Genomic DNA, 22822 nt, shown 5'->3' with positions numbered 1-22822 from the left:
TACGATGCCTATGCCTCCACTATACCTTCAAATCCCTCATAATAATTCTTCCACCAAACTTTCCCTTTTCTCTGAAACTCTCCCCACTCCCTTTTCCTCTGCACTTGTCAGAACCTGTCTTTTTAAAATTAAGACTTCTGAGGATCCAGAGGCTAAGCCCTTAATTTCTTATACTGCCTGGGCTGAAGCTGAAATGCAAGCCATAGTCAAAGACGTTCCTGAAGAAACTGAAGATCTCAATGATCCGCTGAGGACTTTAATATAGTCGTTCAAACTTATCAACCTGGTTTCTGTGACTTTTCTCAGCTAGTTCATATGCTCATTGGTGAAGGCCAGGCCCAGCACTGGATGAAAATTGCTGATTAGGAAAGTCCTGAAAGGTCTCTAGAGGTACAACTGGGAATCCAGCCTACTAACTTATTATGTGCAAGTTCAGGCAATTGCTAGGTGACTTTATGAAGCAATTCCTAGGGCTTTTCCAAAGCCTGTTGATGGGAACAAAATTCAGGTTTGCACACAAAACTCTGATGAACCTGTTCATGAATATTACAGTAGGCTTCAGATTCTGGTCTTCCTTCAGATGTTGATTCCACCCGGGTAGCCTTTAACTCTATGTTTATTAATGGGCTGAACCAGGACATTTCCCTTCTAGTAAAAAGGACCAGGATAGAAGGGAAACTATGTCCACTCCAGATTTAGAGAATCTGGCAAACCAGCTCTCTTGTACTCTAGATGAGTCACCTCCAAGGAAGACAGCCAAAATCTTAATCTTCCCACATGTAAGGGTATATGCATTTGGGGCACATAGAATCCCAGACAGGTTACAAAGGTTCAAAGACTGGTTAATAGATAAGAAAGCAAGAATAGATGCCTTGGAGTACTAAAACAGTTCAAATAGTGGGGATCTCCAAGGAACCTCAAGAGGTTCCTGTCTCTGAACTCATTCCCTTTTGTTTAGGCCTTTTGAGAGATACCACACTTTTCTCCTTAGTCCCTCTGCTGTTATTCATTTATTAGGCTGAGACTTCTTAGAGAAGTATCATGCGTGAATGTCTTTGTCCAAAAAAGGGGAAATAATTCTAGAAAATGGACAGTCGTCATCTAAGTTATCCACCAGGTGAATTAAATGATCCTTTGAAATCGTTTTTATGTTCCATCTCTGATAATAGTAGAGCAGATTCTGGAAACACTGATCATTTGTCCGTTTTTTTTTTTTTTTTTTTTTTTGCGGTACGCAGGCCTCTCACTGTTGTGGCAGAGCACAGGCTCTGGACGTGCAGGCTCAGCGGCCATGGCTCACAGGCCCAGCCGCTCTGTGGCACGTGGGATCTTCCCGGACCGGGGCACGAACCCGTGTCCCCTGCATCGGCAGGCGGACTCTCAACCACTGCGCCACCAGGGAAGCCCAGAGATTTTATCTATTTTGAAAAGACTTCTCCAGAAGAACTCTCCTTCAACCTCATGGAAAGGCCTCTATCAGGTACTGCTAGCCAGCTTTTGTGCCACCAAACTCCAAGGAATAGACTCTTGGATTCACGTGACACACCTAAAGAAAGTGCCAAACCCTAATTGGACCTGCCCATCATCTGGTGACCTGAAAGTAAAGATTTCCCAGAATTGAAGCAGATGACAGCTGATGAGACAGCTTTCCCAGGATAACCAGAACAGGCCTGTTGGAAGCTTGTTGCCAAAATTTTGATTATATAATGCTACAGATGATCTCCAATGTCTAGGATCTTGATAAAATATGAACTTTAGATAAAAAGGGCCTGAGAGTTCTCCCTCCTACCCCTTCTTGTCATTTAAATGTGACCTTAATAGGTTTCTAATCTTCGTACTTTCCCTTCGGTTTGAGACACTACACCAAGGAAAGGTCCTTCCTGACACTGAATGACAAAAAGCCATTGAAACTAGAACACCTGACTCTTGATCAGTGATGCTTTCAGAGAAAGATCTTGATGAAAAGGGGAGAAATGTAAAAAATTAATAAACAGAAACCTCAGTTCACAGAGTTGGGAGGCCAGAAGGGAGAGCTCTCACCTGTGACAATAGTACAGTCCTATAGGAAGAAGAAAGACATTTCTTTCCTGGCAAGGACTCAGCCAATGAAAAGCCACGGACTTTTTGTTTAGTATGGCCCTTCCAACTTCCTCTTCCTCTCCATGAAGGCCTTCTCCTTCGCTTGCTGTTTGGGGGCTTACCTGTGGCTCTCCACAGTTGCAGACCCCAAATCACAACCCTCTGCTGATCCTGAATAAACCCATCTTTCCTGGAGAGATATCTTCAGTCTATTTGTTTTAGGTTAACCTCAGAAAGATGAGGACATTCTTAAGTAAGGCCCTGTATCAGAAACAATCAGCTAAAAGTAAGAAGTCATTACAAAGAGAGAGGCAGACGATATGAGAGGCATCTATCCATGGCATGGGGCCTTGGATGGTTTAGGAGGGATGCAGCCCAGTGTGCAAGTGAACAGTTAAGTCTTATCTCCATTTCCGGGCAACATGATGAGACCAAGAGAAGTCAAAAAGACATACTTTATTACTTTATTAGCCTTCTCTATGTTTGAACTGTTTCTCTGTCTCCCTTTTCCCAATGACTCTCATCTCCTGTAGGGCAGTATGTCCCCCAGAATCATCTACGTGGTTCTCAAGGTGGGAGAATAAGAGAGTTGTCCTTTTGAGCTGGTCCTGGGCACTCAGCAGAGTGTTGTTCTTTTGAGGGGAAAGGCAGGACAACCAGCTTCTCCTTCATAGGCTCCAGGAAGAGGAAGGATACATCCAGTGGTTCTCCTTGGGGATCTGTGGTTAGATCCAGCTGCACAGGGAAGGTCTCAACAAGGCCCGTTCCCTGGGAACCGTTAGGCTTGTCATCCAAGTCAGGAAGGTACTGGACAGATCCTTTGAGCACGGCTTTGGCGGATGAGTTGGTGGGAGCTGTGTTTTTCTGCTGGGGCTCTTCCACCTTGGAGAGGTTCACAGGTCTCTGGTTAACAGTAGAGTTTTCACCTCTAGGGGTGGGAGCCTGAAATAAGAATGCTTTCAAATAAGGGAATGTCCTCCAAGAAAATCCCTGCCATGCCTGGTACTAGGTTACGCTGTTCTGTGCCTTTCTGATGAAACTTTCAAAGGGAGACTAGCTAGACGGGCCTCTGATTAAAGGGCTTAAAGGAAATTCCCTGTCATCTAGTAGTTAAGACTCCAGGCTTTCACTGCCATGGGCTGGGGTTCAACCCCTCGTTGGGAACCTAAGATCCCACAAGCCACATGGCCAAAACATTTTTTTAAATAAAAAAATGGTTAAAAAGCAAAACAGATAAGGGCCAGGGGGAACCAAACCTTTAGAAGCTTGACTGTAGGCTTCACAAATTTCAGAGCTGAACAATAATCCAGAGAGGTAAGATGGCTTGTTCAAAGTCCCTAGTAAGGTGTCTCCCCACTCCTAGTAGTGGCAAAATAAGCCACCTTTATTGACTGTTTATTCTGTGCCAGGCCCAGGGCAGTGCCCTTCAACCAGATCCTCATGGGGATCTGAAGGAGGTAGGTATTGCAATCCAATTCTATAGATGAGGCAACCAAGACTCAGAGAGGTAGGAAATTGTCCATGTTCACACAACTTGTAGGTGGCAGAACAGGACTGGAACCCAGGTGGCCTGTCTCAACCACCCTCTCAACTACACCAGGTTACCTTATGGTAAGTGCTCAATAAATACTTCTGAAAAAGGATTCAGTATTTCCATGGAAACAAATTCTACCTATGGTTCAGGGTAAGAGTCTTTGGGACACTGAATTTAATATCTCAGAGGCCTGAGCCACTCAAGCTACAGGGGTCTTACTTATGCTAGAGGGACCATGTTGTAACTATAAGAAAGGGTGACAGGTCTTTCTTTTAGCTACCCTGTGGATGTGGCCTTAGGACACCCTGAATAAAGTGGTGATCATGGATTTTAGGAAAATAAAAGGAGAGGGTAGGGTAGGGGCAACTAAAATAATCTGCTCTTTTATTCACAGAAAGACAACCAATTAGACTAAAAAATACCTCTGATTTAAAGAAGTCACAAGTCACGGAGACGAACTTTTCTGAGTATTGTTCACTAAGAGAACTGTGGCAAATACCAACAGGCTAAAAAAAGGAAAATACAATGTCACATGTGTATTATGATTATCAATGATCATAAATGGAAATCAACTTGCCTTCTGATTACATAGACACACGGCCAATCAACACTTTCATGCTCCTACCATGTAATAGGTAGGCTCTGAGCCAATCCTTTAGCTCATCCCTACCAAATAATCACCCAAACTAGGCTAAATTACCTCCAATGAGAGAAACTCAGGATTTCTTGAGGAACAAACTCTATTAGAAACTTCTTTGTATTGAGCAGAAATCTGTGTCTATAGAACAGACACAGAAATCTGGGTCTATCTCTTGGCCACACTTCTACCCTTGGGTCAACTAGAAAACTTGTTTTCATCTCTCATATAGCAGCTCTTTATGTATGTTCCACCTGAGTTTTTGTTTCTCAGACAAGACTACTCTCATCTCCTTAAACTTTTCTTTATTTAAAAATAAAATAAGTTTGTTTTCTTATTAGAAATGTAATAAACAGTTATTTAGAATATGGATAAATAGAAAATAAAAAGACCGTAACTACATGAAAGGTACCCGTTTCCTGCAGTGATTTGATTTCTTTTCTTCTAACATTTCTTCCTATGCATACATAATTTTTCTTCTAGAAAAACAGAATTATACTCTTCATAATATTTTATAACTCTCTTTGGCATTTAACAATATATAGTGAAAATCCGTCTATGACACTGAATAGTTTTCTATGATTTTCTTTATAATGGCTAGCTAATATTCCTCTGTGTTATTTAACAAGTTCTCTTTTGTTATAAGCTGGATTGAATCTAATTTTTTTTTTTTTTTTTTTTTTTTTGTGGTACACAGGCCTTTCACTGTTGTGGCCTCTCCCCTTGCAGACCACAGGCTCCGGATGCGCAGGCTCAGTGGCCATGGCTCAAGGGCCTAGCCACTCCGCGGCATGTGGGATCTTCCCGGACCGGGGCACGAACCCATGTCCCCTGCATCGGCAGGCGGACTCTCAATAATTGCACCACCAGGGAAGCCCTGAATCTAATTTTTGATGTTTAAACATTGAAGCTATTTTCATATATCCTTAGGGTAAATTCCTAGAAGAGAAATTTTAGAGTCATAGAGTATGCATTTTTTTCAAGTGTAAACAGAGGGCCAGTGTAGACCAAGAGAAAATTACAACTGCAGGTCCAGTTATGTAAAAGACTTTAAACTCTTTTCTCTAATCCTCTTTCATTCTTCCTGGAATTTGGAAGAGCCACAGTTAAATAAATGATTGCAGGAGGGGGAGAAAGAGTGAAAGGACAGACCTTGACTTCTTCCTCACAGCAGGTTCTAAGCTCTAGGTCAGGCTTGAGCTACAGGGAGGAAAAAGCTTTGAATTGGATATGAGATAGAAGTTTTGATTCAGAATTGACTAAAAGGAATTTTTAATACCTGAAAGTGAATCTTAATAATCTAAGTGAAATTGTTCTTATTACTGAATACAACCAGAAAGCTATGTGATCTGCCCAAGAGGGCATTGAGAAGTGAGAAAGGGAGATGCTACAGAAGATGATGAAGACATTTTCCCAATTATTCCTTAATATTCAATTGACTGGTTATGAAAGACTTTTGAGAGACATAGTTCAGATTCAAAGACACACATGGGTTGAAAATTAAAAGATGGAAAAAAATTTACAATGCAAACAGTAACAAAAAAGAGCTGGGAAAGGCTATACAAATATCAGACAAAATTTACTTTAAGACAAAAATTGTTACTAGAGACAAGGAAAAACATTTTATAATGATAAAAGGCTCAATTTATTAGAAAGACACAACAACTATAAATATAATGCCCCTAATAATAGAGCCCCAAGGTACATAGGCAAAACCTGACAGAATTCAAGGAAGACATAGATAATTCAACAATAATAGTTGGAAACCTCATTTTCAATAATGGGTAAAACAAGTATGCAGAACATCAACAAAGAAACAGAAGTCTTGAACAACACTATAAACAAATTAAACCTAATAGACAATTACAGAATGCTTTACCTAACAACAGCAGAATACACATTCTACTCAAGTGTACATGGAAATTTCTCTAGGATATACCTTATGTTAAACCATAAAACAAGCTTCAATACACTTAAAAGAATTGAGATCACACAGAGTACATTCCCCAACCACAATGGGATGAAATTAGACATGAATAACAGAAGGAAATTGGAATTTTCACAAATATCTGGACATTAAATAACACTCTTAAATAACCAATTGGCCAAAGAAGAAATCACAAGGAAAATTAGAAAATATTTGGAGATGAATGGAAACAAAAACAACATGTATAACTTGTAAGATGCAGCTCAATCGTTTCTTAGAAGGAAATCTGTAGATGTAAATGCTTATGTTAAAAGCGAATAAAGATTGTAAATCAATAACCTAAACTTCTACCTTAAAAACTAGAAAAAGAAAAATAAACTAAGCCCAAAGCAAGCAAAAAGAAGGTTACAATAAAGAGTAGACAGGAAACAAATGAACTAGATAACAAAAAAAGAACAGAGAAAAAAATGAAACTGAAAGTTGATTCTTTTTTGAAAAACTTAATAAAATTGGCAAAGCTTTAGATAGACTAAGAAAAAAATGACTCAAGCTACTAAAATTGGAATTAAATAGGGTACATCACTTCTAATCTTTCAGAAATAAAAATGGAATACTATGAACAAGTGTATGCTGGAAAATTGGATAACTTAGATGAAATAGACAAATTCCTAGGAAGATATGAACTACCAAAACTTACTCAAGAAGAAATATAAAACCTGAATAGACTTACAACAAGTAAAGAGATTGAATTATTAATCAAATAATCTTCCGACAAAGGAAAGCTCAGGCCCAGATGGCTTCACTGGGGAATTCTACCAAATATTTAAAGAAGAATGAATATCAACCTTTCACAAATTCTTCCAAAATAAAACAGAAGAGGAGGGAAAATTTGCCAATTCATTCTATGAAGCCAATATGAGACTCATATGAAAATCAGGCAGATAGGACACAGAAAAACTACAGACCAATGTCTCTTATAAATATGAGATTAAAAATCTTTAAAAGAAAAAAACAACCACTGGCGAACTGAATTCAGGACTTCCCTGGTAGTGCAGTGGTTAAGAATCCGGCTGCCAGTGCAGGGGACATGGGCTCGAGCCCTGGTCTGGGAAGATCCCACATGCTACAGAGCAACTAAGCCTGTGCACCACAACTACTAAGCCTGCACTCTAGAGCCCACGAGCCACAACTACTGAAGCCCACGTGCCTAGAGCCCATGCTTCACAACAAGAGAAGCCACTGCAATGAGAAGCCCGTGCACTGCAACAAAGAGTATCCCCTGCTCGCTGCAGCTAGAAAAAGCCTGCATGCAGCAACAAAGACCCAACACAACCAAAAATAAATAAATAAAGTTTTTAAAAACTCTGAATTCAGAAACATATAAATGGGGTTATACACCACGATCAACTGTGATTAATCCCCAAAGCACAAGTCTGTTTTGATGTAAAAAAATCATTGTTATGTACAATATTAATAGATTAAAGGAGAAAAAGAAAACCAAACAATTATCTCATTAACACAGAAAAGGCATGAGACTAACTCTAACACTGTTTTTTGATAAAAACATTCAACAAACTAGTAGGACTAGACGGGAACTTTCTCAACTTGATAAAAAAGCAGCTATGAAAAGCCTACAGTTACCATCATATTAAATGATGAAATACTGAATGCTTTCCTCCTAAAATCAGGAATAAGATAAGGATGTCTGCTCTCCCCATCTCTATACAGCATTGTACTGGAAGTTCTAGTCAAGAAAATTAGGTAAGAATTAGAAGTCATTTAGATTGGAAAGGAAGAATGAAAACTATTAGTAGAAGACGATCTTGTATACAGAAAGTCCTAAGGACTCTACCAGAAAACTATTAGAACTCTAAAAATGAGTTCAATGAGGTTACAGGATACAAGATCAAAATACAAAAATCTGGGCTTCCCTGGTGGTGCAGTGGTTAAGAGTCCGCCTGCCGATGTAGGGGACATGGGTTCGTGACCCGGTCCGGGAGGATCCCACATGCCGTGGAGCGGCTGGGCCCGTGAGCCATGGCCGCTGAGCCTGCGCGTCGGGAGCCTGTGCTCTGCAACAGGAGAGGCCACAACAGTGAGAGGCCCACGTACCGCAAAAAAAAAAAAAAAAACCAAAAATCAATTATACTTCTATATATTTGCAATGAACAATCCAAAAATAAAATTGAGAAGACAAATACATTATATCAGCATCAAAGAGGATAAAATACTTAGCTATACAAGAAAGTGAAAGTTTTAGACACTGAAGACTACAAAACATTGTTGAAAGAAATTAAATAAGTCCTAAACAAATGGAAAGACGTTCCATATTCATGGGCTGGAAGAATTACTATTTTTAAGATGACAGTACTTACTATATACATTGGTCTACAGATTCAATGAAATCCCTATCAAATTTCCTGCTTTTTAAAGATAGAAACTGACAAGCTGATTCTAAAGTTGGTTTATTATGAAAATGCAAAGAATCCAAAATACCCAAAACAATCTTAAATAGGTAAAAAAAAATAGGAGGGCTCAGACTTCTCAATTCAAAATTTACTACAAAACTATAATACTGGAGATAGTGTGGTACTGGTATAAGAACAGATATGCAGATCAATGGAATAAAATTGAAGGTACAAAAATAAACCCTTACAGAGAGAGCAGACAGCAGAAGCAAGAAGAACTACAGTCTTGCAGCCTGTGGAACAAAAACCACATTCACAGAAAGATAGACAAGATGAAAAGGCAGAGGACTATGTACCAGATGAAGGAACAAGATAAAACCCCAGAAAAACAACTAAATGAAGTGGAGATAGGCAACCTTCCAGGAAAAGAATTCAGAATAATGATAGTGAAGATGATCCAGGACCTCAGAAAAAGAATGGAGGCAAAGGTCGAGAAGATGCAAGAAATGTTTAACAAAGACCTAGAAGAATTAAAGAACACACAAACAGAGCTGAACAATAAAATAACTGAAATGAAAACTACACTAGAAGGAATCAATAGCAGAATAACTGAGGCAGAAGAACGGATAAGTGACCTGGAAGACAGAATGGTGGAATTCACTGCTGCAGAACAGAATAAAGAAAAAAGAATGAAAAGAGATGAAGACAGCCTAAGAGACCTCTGGGACAACATTAAACGCAACAACATTCGCATTATAGGGGTCCCAGAAGGAGAAGAGAGAGAGAAAGGACCTGAGAAAATATTTGAAGAGATTATAGTCGAAAACTTCCCTAACATGGGAAAGGTAATAGCCACCCAAGTATAGGAAGCGCATAGAGTCCCATACAAGATAAACCCAAGGAGAAACACACCAAAACACATAGTAATCAAATTGGAAAAAATCAAAGACAAAGAAAAATTATTGAAAGCAGTAAGGGAAAAATGACAAATAATATACAAGGGAATTCCCATAAGGTTAACAGCTGACTTCTCAGCAGAAACTCTACATACCAGAAGGGAGTGGCATGATATACTTAAAGTGATGAAAGGGAAGAGTCTCCAACCAAGATTACTCTACCCGTCAAGGATCTCATTCAGATTCGATGGAGAAATCAAAAGCTTTACAGACAACCAAAAGCTAAGAGAATTCAGCACCACCAAACCAGCTCTACAACAAATGCTAAAGGAACTTCTCTAAGTGGGAAACACAAGAGAAGAAAAGGACCTACAAAAACAAACCCAAAACAATTAAGAAAATGGTCATAGGAACATACATATCACTAATTACCTTAAACGTGAATGGATTAAATGCTCTAACCAAAAGACACAGGCTTACTGAATGGATACAAAAACAAGACCCATATATATGCTGTCTACAAGAGACCCACTTCAGACCTAGGGACACATACAGACTGAAAGTGAGGGGATGGAAAAAGATATTCCATGCAAATGGAAATCAAAAGAAAGCTGGAGTAGCAATACTCATATCAGATAAAATAGACTTTAAAATAAAGAATGTTACAAGAGACAAAGAAGGACACTACATAATGATCAAGGGATCAATCCAAGAAGAAGATATAACAATTATAAATATATATGCACCCAACATAAGAACACCTCAATACATAAGGCAACTGCCACCAGCTCTAAAAGAGGAAATCGAAAGTAACACAATAATAGTGGGGCACTTTAACACCTCACTTACACCAATGAACTGATCATCCAAACAGAAAATTAATAAGGAAACACAAGCTTTAAATGACACAATAGACCAGATAGATTTAATTGATATTTATAGGACATTCCATCCAAAAACATCAGATTACAGTTTCTTCTCAAGCGCGCATGGAATATTCTCCAGGATAGATCACATCTTGGTTCACAAATGAAGCCTCAGTGAATTTAAGAAAATTGAAATCATACCAAGCATCATTTCTGACCTCAACACTATGAGATTAGAAATGAATTACAGGGAAAAGAACGTAAAAAACACAAACACATGGAGGTTAAACAATACATTACTAAATAACCAAGAGATCACTGAAGAAATCAAAGAGGAAATCAACAAATACCTAGATACAAATGACAATGAAAACACAATGATCCAAAACCTATGGGATGCAGCAAAAGCAATTCTAAGAGGGAAGTTTATAGCAATACAATCCTACCACAAGAAACAAGAAAAATCTCAAATAAACAATCTAACCTTACACCTAAAGGAACTAGAGAAAGAAGAACAAACAAAACCCAAAATTAGCAGAAGGAAAGAAATCATAAAGATAAGAGCAGAAATAAATGAAATAAAAACAGAAAACAATTGCAAAGATCAATAACACTAAAAGCTGGTTCTTTGAGAAGATAAACAAAATTGATAAACCTTTAGCCAGACTCATCAAGAAAAAGAGAGAGAGGACTCAAATCAATAAAATTAAAAATGAAAAAAGAGAAGTTACAACAGACACCGCAGAAATACAAAGCATCCTAAGAGACTACTACAAGCAACTCTATGCCATTAAAATGGACAATCTGGAAGAACTGGACAAATTCTTAGAGAGGTATAACCTTCCAAGACTGAACCAAGAAGAAATAGAAAATATGAACAGACCAATCACAAGTAATGAAATTGAAACTGTGATTAAAAATCTTCCAACAGGGGCTTCCCTGGTGGCGCAGTGGTTGGGAGTCTGCCTGCCGATGCAGGGGACACGGGTTCGTGCCCCGGTCCGGGAAGATCCCACATGCCGTGGAGCGGCTGGGCCCGTGGGCCGTGGCCGCTGAGCCTGAGCATCTGGAGCCTGTGCTCTGCAACGGGAGAGGCCACAGCAGTGAGAGGCCCGCGTACCGCAAAAAAAAAAAAAAAAAAAAAAAAAAAAATCTTCCAACAAACAAAAGTCCAGGACCAGATGGCTTCACAGGTGAATTTTATCAAACGTTTAGAGAAGAGCTAACACCCATCCTACTCAAACTCTTCCAAAAAATTGCAGAGGAAGGAACACTCCCAAATTCATTCTATGAGGCCACCATCACCCTGACACTAATACCAGAGAAAGATACTACAAAAAAAGAAAATTACAGACCAGTATCACTGATGAATATAGATGCAAAAATCCTCAACAAAATACTAGCAAACAGGATCCAACAACACATTAAAAGGATCATACACCATGATCAAGTGTGATTCATCCCAGGAATGCAAGGATCGATCTTTCAATATATGCAAATCAATCGATGTGATACACCATATTAACAAACTGAAGAATAAAAACCATATGATCATCTCAATAGATGCAGAAAAACCTTCTGACAAAATTCAACACCGATTTATGATAAAAACTCTCAAGAAAGTGGGTATAGAGGGAACCTACCTCAACATAATAAAGGCCATATACGACAAACCCACAGGAAACATCATTCTCAATGGTGAAAAACCAAAAGCATTTCCTCTAAAATCAGGAACAAGACAAGGATGTCCACTCTCATAACTATTATTCAACATAGTTTTGGAAGTTCTAGCCATGGCAATTGAGAAGAAAAAGAAATAAAAGGAATACAAATTGAAAAGAAGAAGTAAAACTGTCACTGTTTGCAGATGACATGATACTGTACATAGAGAATCCTAAGGATGCCACCAGAAAACTACTAGAGCTAATCAATGAATTTGGTAAAGTTGCAGGAAACAAAATTAATGCACAGAAATCTCTTGCATTCCTATACACTAATGATGAAAAATCTGAAAGAAAAATTAAGGAAACACTCCCATTTACCATTGCAACAAAAAGAATAAAATGCCTAGGAATAAACCAACCTTGGGAGACAAAAGACAAAAGTTTCCTACCTAGGCAGAAAACTATGTCTACTGATGAAAGAAATTAAAGATGATACCAACAGATGGAGAGATACACCATGTTCTTGGATTAGAAGAATCAATATTGTGAAAATGACTATACTACCCAAAGCAATCTACAGATTCAATGCAATCCCTATCAAATTACCAATGGCATTTTTTACAGAACTAGAACAAAAAATCTTAAAATTTGTATGGAGACACAAAAGATCCCGAATAGCTAAAGCAGTCTTGAGCGAAAAAAGTGGAGCTGGAGGAATCAGACTCCCTGACTTCAGACTATACTACAAAGCTAAAGTAATCAAGACAATATGGTACTGGCACAAAAACAGAAATATAGATCAATGGAACAAGATAGAAAGACCAGAGATAAACCCAGGCACCTATGGTCAGCTAATCTATGACAAAGGAGACAAGGATATACAATGGAGAAAAGACAGTCTTTTCAATGAGTGGTGCTGGGAAAACTGGACAGCTACATGTAAAAGAATGAAATTAGAACACTCCCTAACACCATACACAAAAATAAACTCAAAATGGATTCAAGACGTAAATGTAAGACCGGACACTATAAAACTCTTAGAGGAAAACATAGGAAGAACACACTTTGACATAAATCACAGCAAGGTCTTTTTTGATCCACATCCTAGAGTAATGGAAATAAAAACAAAAATAAACAAATGGGACCTAATGAAACTTAAAAGCTTTTGCACAGCAAAGGAAACCATAAACAAGATGAAAAGACAACCCTCAGAATGGGAGAAAATATTTGCAAATGAATCAACGGACAAAGGATTAATCTCCAAAATACATAAACAGCTCCTGCAGCTCAATATTAAAAAAACAAACAACCCAATCCAAAAATGGGCAGAGGGCCTAAAAAGACATCTCTCCAAAGAAGACATACAGATGGCCAAGAAGCACATGAAAAGCTGATCAACATCACTAATTATTAGAGAAATGCAAATCAAACCTACAGTGAGGTATCACCTCACACCAGTTAGAATGGGCATCATCAGAAAATGTACAAACAACAAATGCTGGAGAGGGTGTGGAGAAAAGGGAACCCTCTTGCCCTGTTGGTGGGAATGTAAATTGATACAGCCACTATGGAGAACAGTATGGAGGTTCCTTAAAAAACTGAAAATAGAATTACCATATGATCTACCAATCCCACTACTGGACATATACCCAGAGAAAACCATAATTCAAAAAGACACATGCACCCCAATGTTCATTGCAGCACTACTTACAATAGCCAGGTCATGGAAGTAACCTAAATGCCCACTGACAGACAAATGGATAAAGAAGATGTGGTACATATACACAATGGAATATTACTCAGCTATAAAAAGGAACGAAATTGGGTCTTTTGTTGAGACATGGATGGACCTAGAGACTGTCATACAGAGTGAAGTAAAAGAAAAACAGAAAGAGAAAACCAAATATCGTATATTAATGCATATATATGGAGTTAGAAAAATGGTACAGATGAACTGGTTTGCAGGGCAGAAATTGAGACACAGATGTAGAAAACAAACGTATGGACACCAAGGGGGGAATGTGGCAGGGTGTGTGGTAGTGGTGTGATGAATTGGGAGATTGGGATTGACATGTATACACTGATGTGTATAAAATTGATGACTAATAACAACCTGCTGTATAAAAAAATAAATAAAATACAATTCAAAAATTCAAAAAAAAGGGCTTCCCTGGTGGCGCAGTGGTTGAGAGTCCACCTGCCGATGCAGGGCACACGGGTTCGTGCCCTGGTCCAGGAAGATCCCACATGCTGCGGAGCGGCTAGGCCCGTGAGACATGGCCACTGAGTCTGCATGTCCAGAGCCTGTGCTCCGCAACGGGAGAGGCCACAACAGTGAGAGGCCCGCATACCGAAAAAAAAAAAAAAAGAAATCTTACATTTATAGTCAGTTGATCTTCAAAAAGTATGTCAATACAATTAAATGGGGGAAATAATAGCCTTTTCAACCAATGGTGCTGGGACAACTGGAGATCCACAAGCAGAAGAATGAAATTGAACCTCCTACCTCATATCATATACAAAAATTAACTCAAAAGTGGGTCAGAGGGGACTTCCCTGGCTGTCCAGTGGATAAGACTCTGTGCTTCCAATGCAGGGACAGGGGTTTGATCCCTGGTCGGGGAACTAAGATCCCACATGCAACTAAAATCCCACATGCCATGCAGCGTGGCCAAAAAAAAAAATAGGGTCAGAGACCTAAAGCTAAAACTATAAAACTCTTAGAGGAATACAGAGGAGTAAATCTTAGTGATCTTGGATTAGGTAATGGATTCTTAGATATGACACAAAAAGCACATTCAACAAAAGAAAAAATATAAGGAAGATTTCATTAAAATTAAAAATTTCTGTACTTCAAAGAACATCATCAAGAAAATGAGTAGACAAATCAGAGAATGGGAGAAAATATTTGAAAATCATATATCTGACAAGGGGATTATATCCAGAATATGTAAAGAATTCTTACAATTCAACAATAAAAAGATAAATAATCTAAGTTTTAAATGACAAAGGATTTGAATAGACATTCCTCCAAAGAATACATACAAATGGCCAAAAAGCACATTAAAAGATATTCAATCATTAGCCATTAGGAAAATTCAAATATAACCAAAATGAGAGACTACTTCATATTCAGTAATATAGCTATAATAAAAAGGACAGATCATAATAATAAGCATTGGCAAAAACATGAAGAAATTGAAACCCTCACACATTGCTGATGGGATTATGAAACTGGTGCCATCACTTTGGAAAACAGTTTGCAGTTAGTTGAAAGGTTAAACATAGAATTCTCATATGACCCAGCAGTCCCACTCTAAGGTATGTACTCAAAAGAAATGAAAACATATGTATACATAAAAACTTATACACAGGGAATTCCCTGGCCATCCAGTGGTTAGGACTTGGTGCTTTCACTGCCATGGGCCTAGGTTCAACCCTTGGTTGGGGAACTAAGATCCCGCAAGCCAAAAGAAAAAAACTTATACACAAATGTTCATAGTAGTACTATTCGTAACATCTCAAATGAGGAAACAACTCAAATATCAATCAGCTGTTGAATGGATTAACAATACATGGCATATCCATGCAATGAAATATTATTTGGCCATTAAAAGAAATGAAGCACTGATACATCAATGCTGAACAAGGATAACCCTTAAAAACATTTTGCTAAGTGAGAGAAGCCAGACACAAAAGGCCACATACAGTGTGATTCCATTATATAAAATGTTCAAAAAATGTAGTCATAGAGTCAGTAAGTAGATTAGTGGCTTCCGGGAGCATGGGTGAGAGGGCAAGGGGAATGACTGCTAATGGATGTGGAGTTTCTTTTTGGGCTGATGAAAATATTCTAAAATTAGATAGTGGTGATGACACCACAACTCTATGAATAGACTAAAAAATAATGACTTGTACACCTTAAAAGGGTGAATTTTATGGTGTGTGAATTATATCTTAATAAAATTTTATTATAACTAAGTGAATAAGGGGGGGAAGAGGCTTGCATTTTTCCTAATTGTGCTACAATACATTTTGCCAATTGACATTCCTACTAGGTGTGCTTCAGATAGTTTCAGGGCACCCTCCCCATCTTGGCTGCATTCTTTGAAAGAAGCCCTGTTTCACTTTGTCCTTCTTAAAGAGAGGTCCAAGGAATGGAACACCATGCTGTATTCCAAATGTAACTAGGTCTGTTTGGATAAAAGCAGGACTACCACCAACCACTGAGAAGATTTGCCTATCTTTTTATAGCCTCCTATGATCATTTTTTGCAAAGGCATCACATTGCTGATGAAAACTGCATTTACAATAAAATATTATTGTATCTGGGCCATCTCTACCTAGTCAGTTGCTCCTTAAGGGGAAGAAAAGTATCTCATGCATTACAACTCTTCATGTATAATTTATGCTCAATAAATATATATAGATGATCTGTGAGCACAAAGCTTAAATTATGAAGACATTCAACAATACTCACCACAGAGTTAGGGGGCTGAAGTGCACAGCTGCTAGCCTGGGACTTGGTACATGACTCTTTGATTAAATATTCTACAAAGTAGGCGGGGCCAAACACCCACTGGTAGGAGACAAGAGGTGAGAAATAAAAATCAAACTTTCTCAAGTGGAGAAATGACTCAGGTTTGGCAACATTATATTTACAGAAACCATACATTCCCAGAGTCATTGTCAACACAGGTCTCTTTTTGACCCTGTAATCCCCACCATGATCAAACCATGTATTATGATTTTGTTGTTTAGAAAACATAATCACCATACTTTTCTTCCCTTCTTAAGGATTTAAATGGGCTCTAAAAACCTTCCCCTGGGTGAGCTTATTTTTCCTCAAGTAAATTTGTTTTTAAATTAGCTTTTCTCCATATGATACATATCAACATAATTCAGGTACAAATGAACATTTCCCCTAACCCATAAAACTCAACATCCACTCCTGTACTTAAAACACAGAATAGAAGTTGACTTGCTAAGTGGTCCAAGGTCAACCAGATACGGGAATGTGGTAGTAAATAGTGAACTTAAGTAGAATAACCCAGGGAGACTGTGAGTCCATTTCCCTTCTTGCCTTCAGGGCAATGAAGTAAAATCATATCACACAACTCTAATGGAAATCCCATGGAATGACTCAGAAACTAAAACATGATTGAATGTGCATCAGGGTTACCAAAGGTAGGGAATGAAGCAAAGGCTCTTAGGGTTCTAATCAAAAAGGGGGCCTCGATAGCAATAGCAACAGCTATGAGACATATTGTTGTAACTGGCCTTTCAGCCTCACCTGACTAGAAGTCTTGGTGATTTTGACGAGATCATACTGCTTCGAGGGGCTCTTATTGTTGTATCTTGCAAGAGACTCAGTAGCAGTTTCCAGGAACCTGGGGTCTGACAAATCATAGGGGCTGGAGCTGGGGCAGTCAGGGCACATCATGCTAATCTCCCTTCGAGAAACTGTTGATGCCAAAGGGAGCAAGTTTAAAAATAAAACTCCTTAATGATACATAATCCTATAAATCATATGATCACAACAGAAGCAGAGATTGAAAGAAAAAAAAGATAATGCTCAGCTTTGTCAAGGATGGAGTGGAAAAGCATTATTTAGAAAGAAAGTTAGCTTTCTGCAGAGTTTTCTTCAATGAGTGTGTATTACTTTCATAATTTAAAAGGAAACAAAGCAATATTTTTTCACCTTACACAAATTTTTTTACCCTAGGAATTTAGTTAAAAAACACATAATATAGTACAGTTGACCCTTGAACAACACGGCGGTTAGGGGTGCTGACCCTCCACACAGCCAAAAATCCCAGTTTAACTTTACATTCAGCCCTCCGTATCCACAGTTCTGCATCCACAGATTCAACCAACTGCATATAGTGTAATATTACAGTATGTATTTAGTGAAAACAAAATCCACGTATGAGTGGACCATGATAGTTAGTTCAAACCCATGTTGTTCAAGGGTCAACTGTATATTGGTATAAAAACATTTTCTTAATTAGTTCAATATCTTCCACCATTATTGCCTCTGTAAAGCAGACTGAGTTGGGATTTCATTACCGTCATGTTTTATTTACCTTTTAGTTGCCAACACCTAACATAATGTCTAATGCATGGTTGGTGCTTAGTAAATACCTGCTGAATGAATGAGTGAGTGAATGACACACAGAAGGTGGAAGCACACCCTCTTTGGTTAGAAAATGCAAGTGACCTGGAAAATAAAAGTTGATCAAATCACTGTATGACTGGGTAAGATAATCACACTAATGGTACAGCTAGAATGTCTGATTGGGAGGAGCTGGGGGTGGCAAAACTTGTATAAAAGTCAGGCTAGGAAACTTGTCTAGAAGTTGTTTTGACAAAGCAAGCACATTGCTTTGATCAACTGTGTGTTTATTTGGATGTATTCGGGCATTTTGTGGGGAAGTTACACCCACAGCTGTCACTCCCGGCGCCATCCCCACATGTCACTTCCTGACCTCCCATACCTCAGGTACCTAGGACTTCCATTTAAGACCTGATCCGTTTTATTGGTTGTTGTCCTCTAATTTAGGCGAGTCTCATCTTCACAACCAGGAAGGTTTAGATCTGTTGCCCTGTCTCTCAAAGGAACCAACGGCATTATTATCACCTAGAGCTTGTTAGAAATGCAGAACCTCAGGCCCTGCCCCAGACCTATGGAATCAGAATCTGCACTTGAACAAGATCTCCCAGGGGAGTCACACACACATAATGAGTAGCCATACTCATTGATGAGTAGCCATATCCTATTTTCCCATGCCATGGATGCTTGCTTTTCAAAGAGAGACCCAGAATGAATGTATGTATTTATTAATTTATTCAATGATATTACAGACTCCTTACACTTGATAGGAACTGGGGGAGAGTTGAAGCAGAGAGGAAGAAGGGATAAAACGTTCTACACAATATAAGACAGAAGACCCCAAATCAAGGCAGTGCATGGTCTGTACTCCATGAATGGTTAGGTTAAAGTTGTATAGGGTTGTAGAATAGGAAAGCACCACTTCTTGTTTGTTTTTTGAGGGGAGGGGGAGTTTCTTAAATAGAGAATGTGGTGGAGGAAGCAGCATTGACAATGATCTTTAAAGAATACTTATGAGTTCCAAGGGCAGAGGTTATCAGTGGAGGGCATCCTCAGCAGAGGGAGAAGAACAAACAAGATGCAGAGATTGGAAAGTGTGATGTGTATTCAGAAGATAGTGAGCGATCCAGTTGAATGGAGGGCAGAGTTGGTATAGTCAAGGAAGTAAGGCAGAAATAGTTAGAAAGGAAGTCTGGGGACCAGTCAAAGAGATTATGCCATTTAAGTCAGACTGAAAATTTAGGATTTGATGTAGGACACAATACAGAGCTATTGCAGGTTATTTAGGAAGATTAATTGTGGGAAGAGGAGCAGTGCAAGTGTTGGATATATGAAGAACTTGGCTTTGGAATGAATAGGAAGTAAGGATGGGAGAAACCCTATACACTATAGCATAGTGTAGTTAAATGCTCTTTTTCCATCTATTATTAAAATGCACAAAATCAAAGTGATCTCTTACCTGGGCGAAGAGTACAATTATAAGCAGGTAAATAGAAAATTCTTCTTGCCTTATTAATGTAAAATATTGCTTTGCATTGACCATAAACCTGGAACCAACAAATACATTTTATGACGCAGTGGAATGAGCTAAGACTTTTAAATACCCCCAGAATGAAATTGGACTTTTTTTTTTTTTTTTTTTTTGCAGTACACGGGTCTCTCACTGCTGTGGCCTTTCCCGTTGTGGAGCACAGGCTCCGGACACACAGGCTCAGTGGCCATGGCTCACGGGCCCAGCCGCTCCGCAGCATGTGGGATCCTCCCAGACCGGGGCATGAACCCCCGTCCCCTGCATCGGCAGGCGGACTCTCAACCACTGCGCCACCAGGGAAGCCCTGGACATTTCATTTTTAAAGAACAAGAAACTTAAGGTCAATTTTAGTAGTTTTGGGTGGGGAAACTGCCAGCTGATCATTAAACAGTTTAACCTTCTCCTGAGACACAGCTTGACTTCTTCCCAGCCTCCTTCCTGCTTAGATGAGACTGTGTGAAACTGAGTTCTAACCACAGCGAGGTGAGAAGAAGTGATGTGTAACCACTTCCAGGTCTAGCCCATAAAGCTCTCCCATGTGCTATCTGTCCTCCATGCTCTTTCCCTTTCCATAGCTTGATGCAGATGAGCATGGTGACCACAGAAGCCACGAGCTGAAGGCAGCAGAGTCTAGAGCCACAACATGGAAGGTACCTGGGTCTCCAAATCACTCCTGGAGGAAAGCCCCTTCCTGATTAAGAATTTCTATTTTGAACTTTATGTGAATGGGAATCAACTTCTATCATTTTGCCATCAGTATACGCTTTTTAGTGTATGTGTTATAGCAGCTAGTGTCACCTTAACAAATGTAATTCACAATACGGTAAATAGACTATTTGCTTTTCAAAACCAGGTAGGTGCAGTTTGACAAATTTGGTTAAATGATTAGAAAAAGATATCTTGGTCAAATAGTTCACTTCTAAACACCTGTATCACACTCCTGTACTCATAAAATTTCATATAAATTAATGAAAATAACCTCAGGATAATTGAGAACCAAATGAAAACTGACTATGTTATTTTCAAGCCTCTTCTATGGTCATCTTTAATAGGATCAATTCTGACTCCCTTTAGGTTCTATGATTCCAGGAAATCCTTCCATGGAACCTCTGAGAGCTCCCATACCATAGCCCTCCCTGTCCCCAGCCTCAAATCTCATATCAGTGTTCAGTGAAACAAACTAAAGCAAAATAAAACAAATTTAAAAGTTCCCCCTCCATTACTTCTACAGTTTTCCTTAGACACACTTCCAGAGCACTACACCTCAGATCTTTTTTTCTCAATTTAAACACTAGCTCAGAGCCTATAGAAAGGTCTTGGAGGTAGGAAATAATTTGGGGGCAACTTTTCAATTCTGGTGTCATGACCCCAGTGGGAGCCTCAGACACCCCTCTGATTAAACTCTATTTTGTCTGTAGAATTGGAATAACCACATAGGCACCCCGCCAAAGAGATTTTAAAGAGGGACATTTAAAGATGGTACACATTGAACCATCTTCATCCTGTAGACAGAGAACACCTAGTTTTCCCCCCTCAAGCTCCTGGACACAAGTACTTACCGATTCATGTAAGACCCTCACCCCACAATCCTTCCACGACCTCCTGCTGAGCACATGGCAGCCAGTCTCTAACACGTCCAGCGTGAAATAGAACAGAGACCCCAGACCAGCCTGTGGGAAGGGGAGGAGAAATGCACAACCCACATGAAGCAGAAACCCCTAAAGACCAGCAAAAAAGGTCCCTGCTTTATGGCCAAACCAAAGGCTATGACGTTTGTGACGATTTCTTATAAACGGTGGGACTCACGTTTCTGAGCAGATACCGTTAGCACTTGTCTCTAATAACAATAAGAGCCTGTAGCGCCCTGGCAAAGGAGAGCAACATGTACTCAGCAGGGTTTCTGATTTGGAAAACACCTGCCAACAGGTGTCTCTGGGTTCCCGTCCCCTGGCCAGCCTCCCCAAACCGTGCAAACACCTGCCCCAGAGGGTACTGCCACTTACCTCTTGTCTGTGTTCACGGGCATTGCTCACTCGGTTGAGGCTCAGCACGTAGCCGTCCTTTCGGTCCCTGTTGATGTCCTGCAGGATGAAGTTCGCGATATCCAGCACATATGAGCTGTCGCAGGCAAGGGAGAGGAGAGGCGAGGGGCTGGGGTCTGGCTGGGGTGGAGGTGCAGCCCCGCAGCACGCGGCCAGGGTGCAGAGCGCCAGGGGTAGAAACAGACTCATCCTGTGGGGAGCAAGGCCCAGGAGGGGTCAATATGCAGAGCTGCAGGCACCGGGCTGTTTATAGGGCTCTGAGGCCAACTTGAGCAGCTTTGTGATTGCAAGCTAAACCAGTGATCTGGATTTGAAACACAATGTCCTATTTTATCTCTTTGAATTCTAAGTGTGGATTTCCCTGAGTCAGTACTTTGGATGGGATTTGCCACTATCTGTAACCTTAGACCCCTGAGTAATCTCACATTCATGTGTACATGTAAACAGATTTAAGTTTAAGTTCCTAACTTAACTTTGTTTTCCCAAGAAATCAAAATAAACCCTTGGGTCAAGGCTCCCAGGAAGTCATGATTGAGTTCTGGTTTGTGTCCAGGGCTCCAGCTGAGTCAGAATATGCAGACTATCACGTTCTCTCATCGCCCCTAGCACTTTGCCTCTAGCTGATGACCTGGCCACACTGATCTTTATCTCCGTCTTGGAGCCCAGAATCACTGTACTAATGGTGCTCAGTGACTTCATGCTCCACCTCCCAGGATCACCATTCTTGTTATATCTGAAAAAGGGCTTTAACCCCATATCATCTACATAAAGGCCCCGTGAGATTCCTAAAGCACTTTGGGATCTGGCTAGAAACAGTTTTGTTTAGCATACATACAGATGGCCAATAGGCACATGAAAAAATGCTCAACATTGCTAATTATTAGAGAAATGCAAATCAAAACTACAATGAGGGGACTTCCCTGGTGGCGCAGTGGTTGAGAGTCCACCTGCCGATGCAGGGGACGCGGGTCGTGCCCCGGTCCGGGAATATCCCACATGCCGCGGAGTGGCTGGACCCGAGCCTGCACATCCAAAGCCTGTGCTCCACAACGGGAGAGGCCACAACAGTGAGAGGCCCGCATACCGTAAAAAAAAAAAAAAAAAAAAAAAAAAAAAAAAAACCTAC

The 22822-nt window shown here is 39.7% G+C and overlaps 1 protein-coding gene across 3 annotated transcripts; it reads right to left on the bottom strand.

Annotated features, from left to right (window-relative positions):
• Positions 1 to 2646: 2646 nt before the first annotated feature.
• On the bottom strand, positions 2647 to 21885 carry FETUB (fetuin B). Of its 3 annotated transcripts, XM_060100110.1 has the most exons (7): positions 21658 to 21885; positions 21214 to 21324; positions 19583 to 19670; positions 17305 to 17474; positions 16492 to 16590; positions 4036 to 4119; positions 2647 to 3021 (listed from the first exon to the last, which is right to left on the bottom strand). In XM_060100110.1, the coding sequence occupies exons 1-7, from the start codon at positions 21883 to 21885 to the stop codon at positions 2647 to 2649; spliced, it is 1155 nt and encodes a 384-aa protein (XP_059956093.1). The 3 variants fall into 3 exon arrangements, with proteins under 3 accessions (XP_059956093.1, XP_059956094.1, XP_059956095.1); XM_060100111.1 differs by lacking the exon at positions 21214 to 21324; XM_060100112.1 differs by lacking the exons at positions 19583 to 19670; positions 21214 to 21324 and having other exon boundaries at positions 21654 to 21885.
• Between the last annotated feature and the right edge of the window lie 937 nt (positions 21886 to 22822).

The sequence above is a fragment of the Mesoplodon densirostris genome, chromosome 5 (assembly GCF_025265405.1).
Source record: "Mesoplodon densirostris isolate mMesDen1 chromosome 5, mMesDen1 primary haplotype, whole genome shotgun sequence".
Taxonomy (NCBI): domain Eukaryota; kingdom Metazoa; phylum Chordata; class Mammalia; order Artiodactyla; family Ziphiidae; genus Mesoplodon; species Mesoplodon densirostris.
This window is presented reverse-complemented; position numbering and strand designations above follow the sequence as displayed.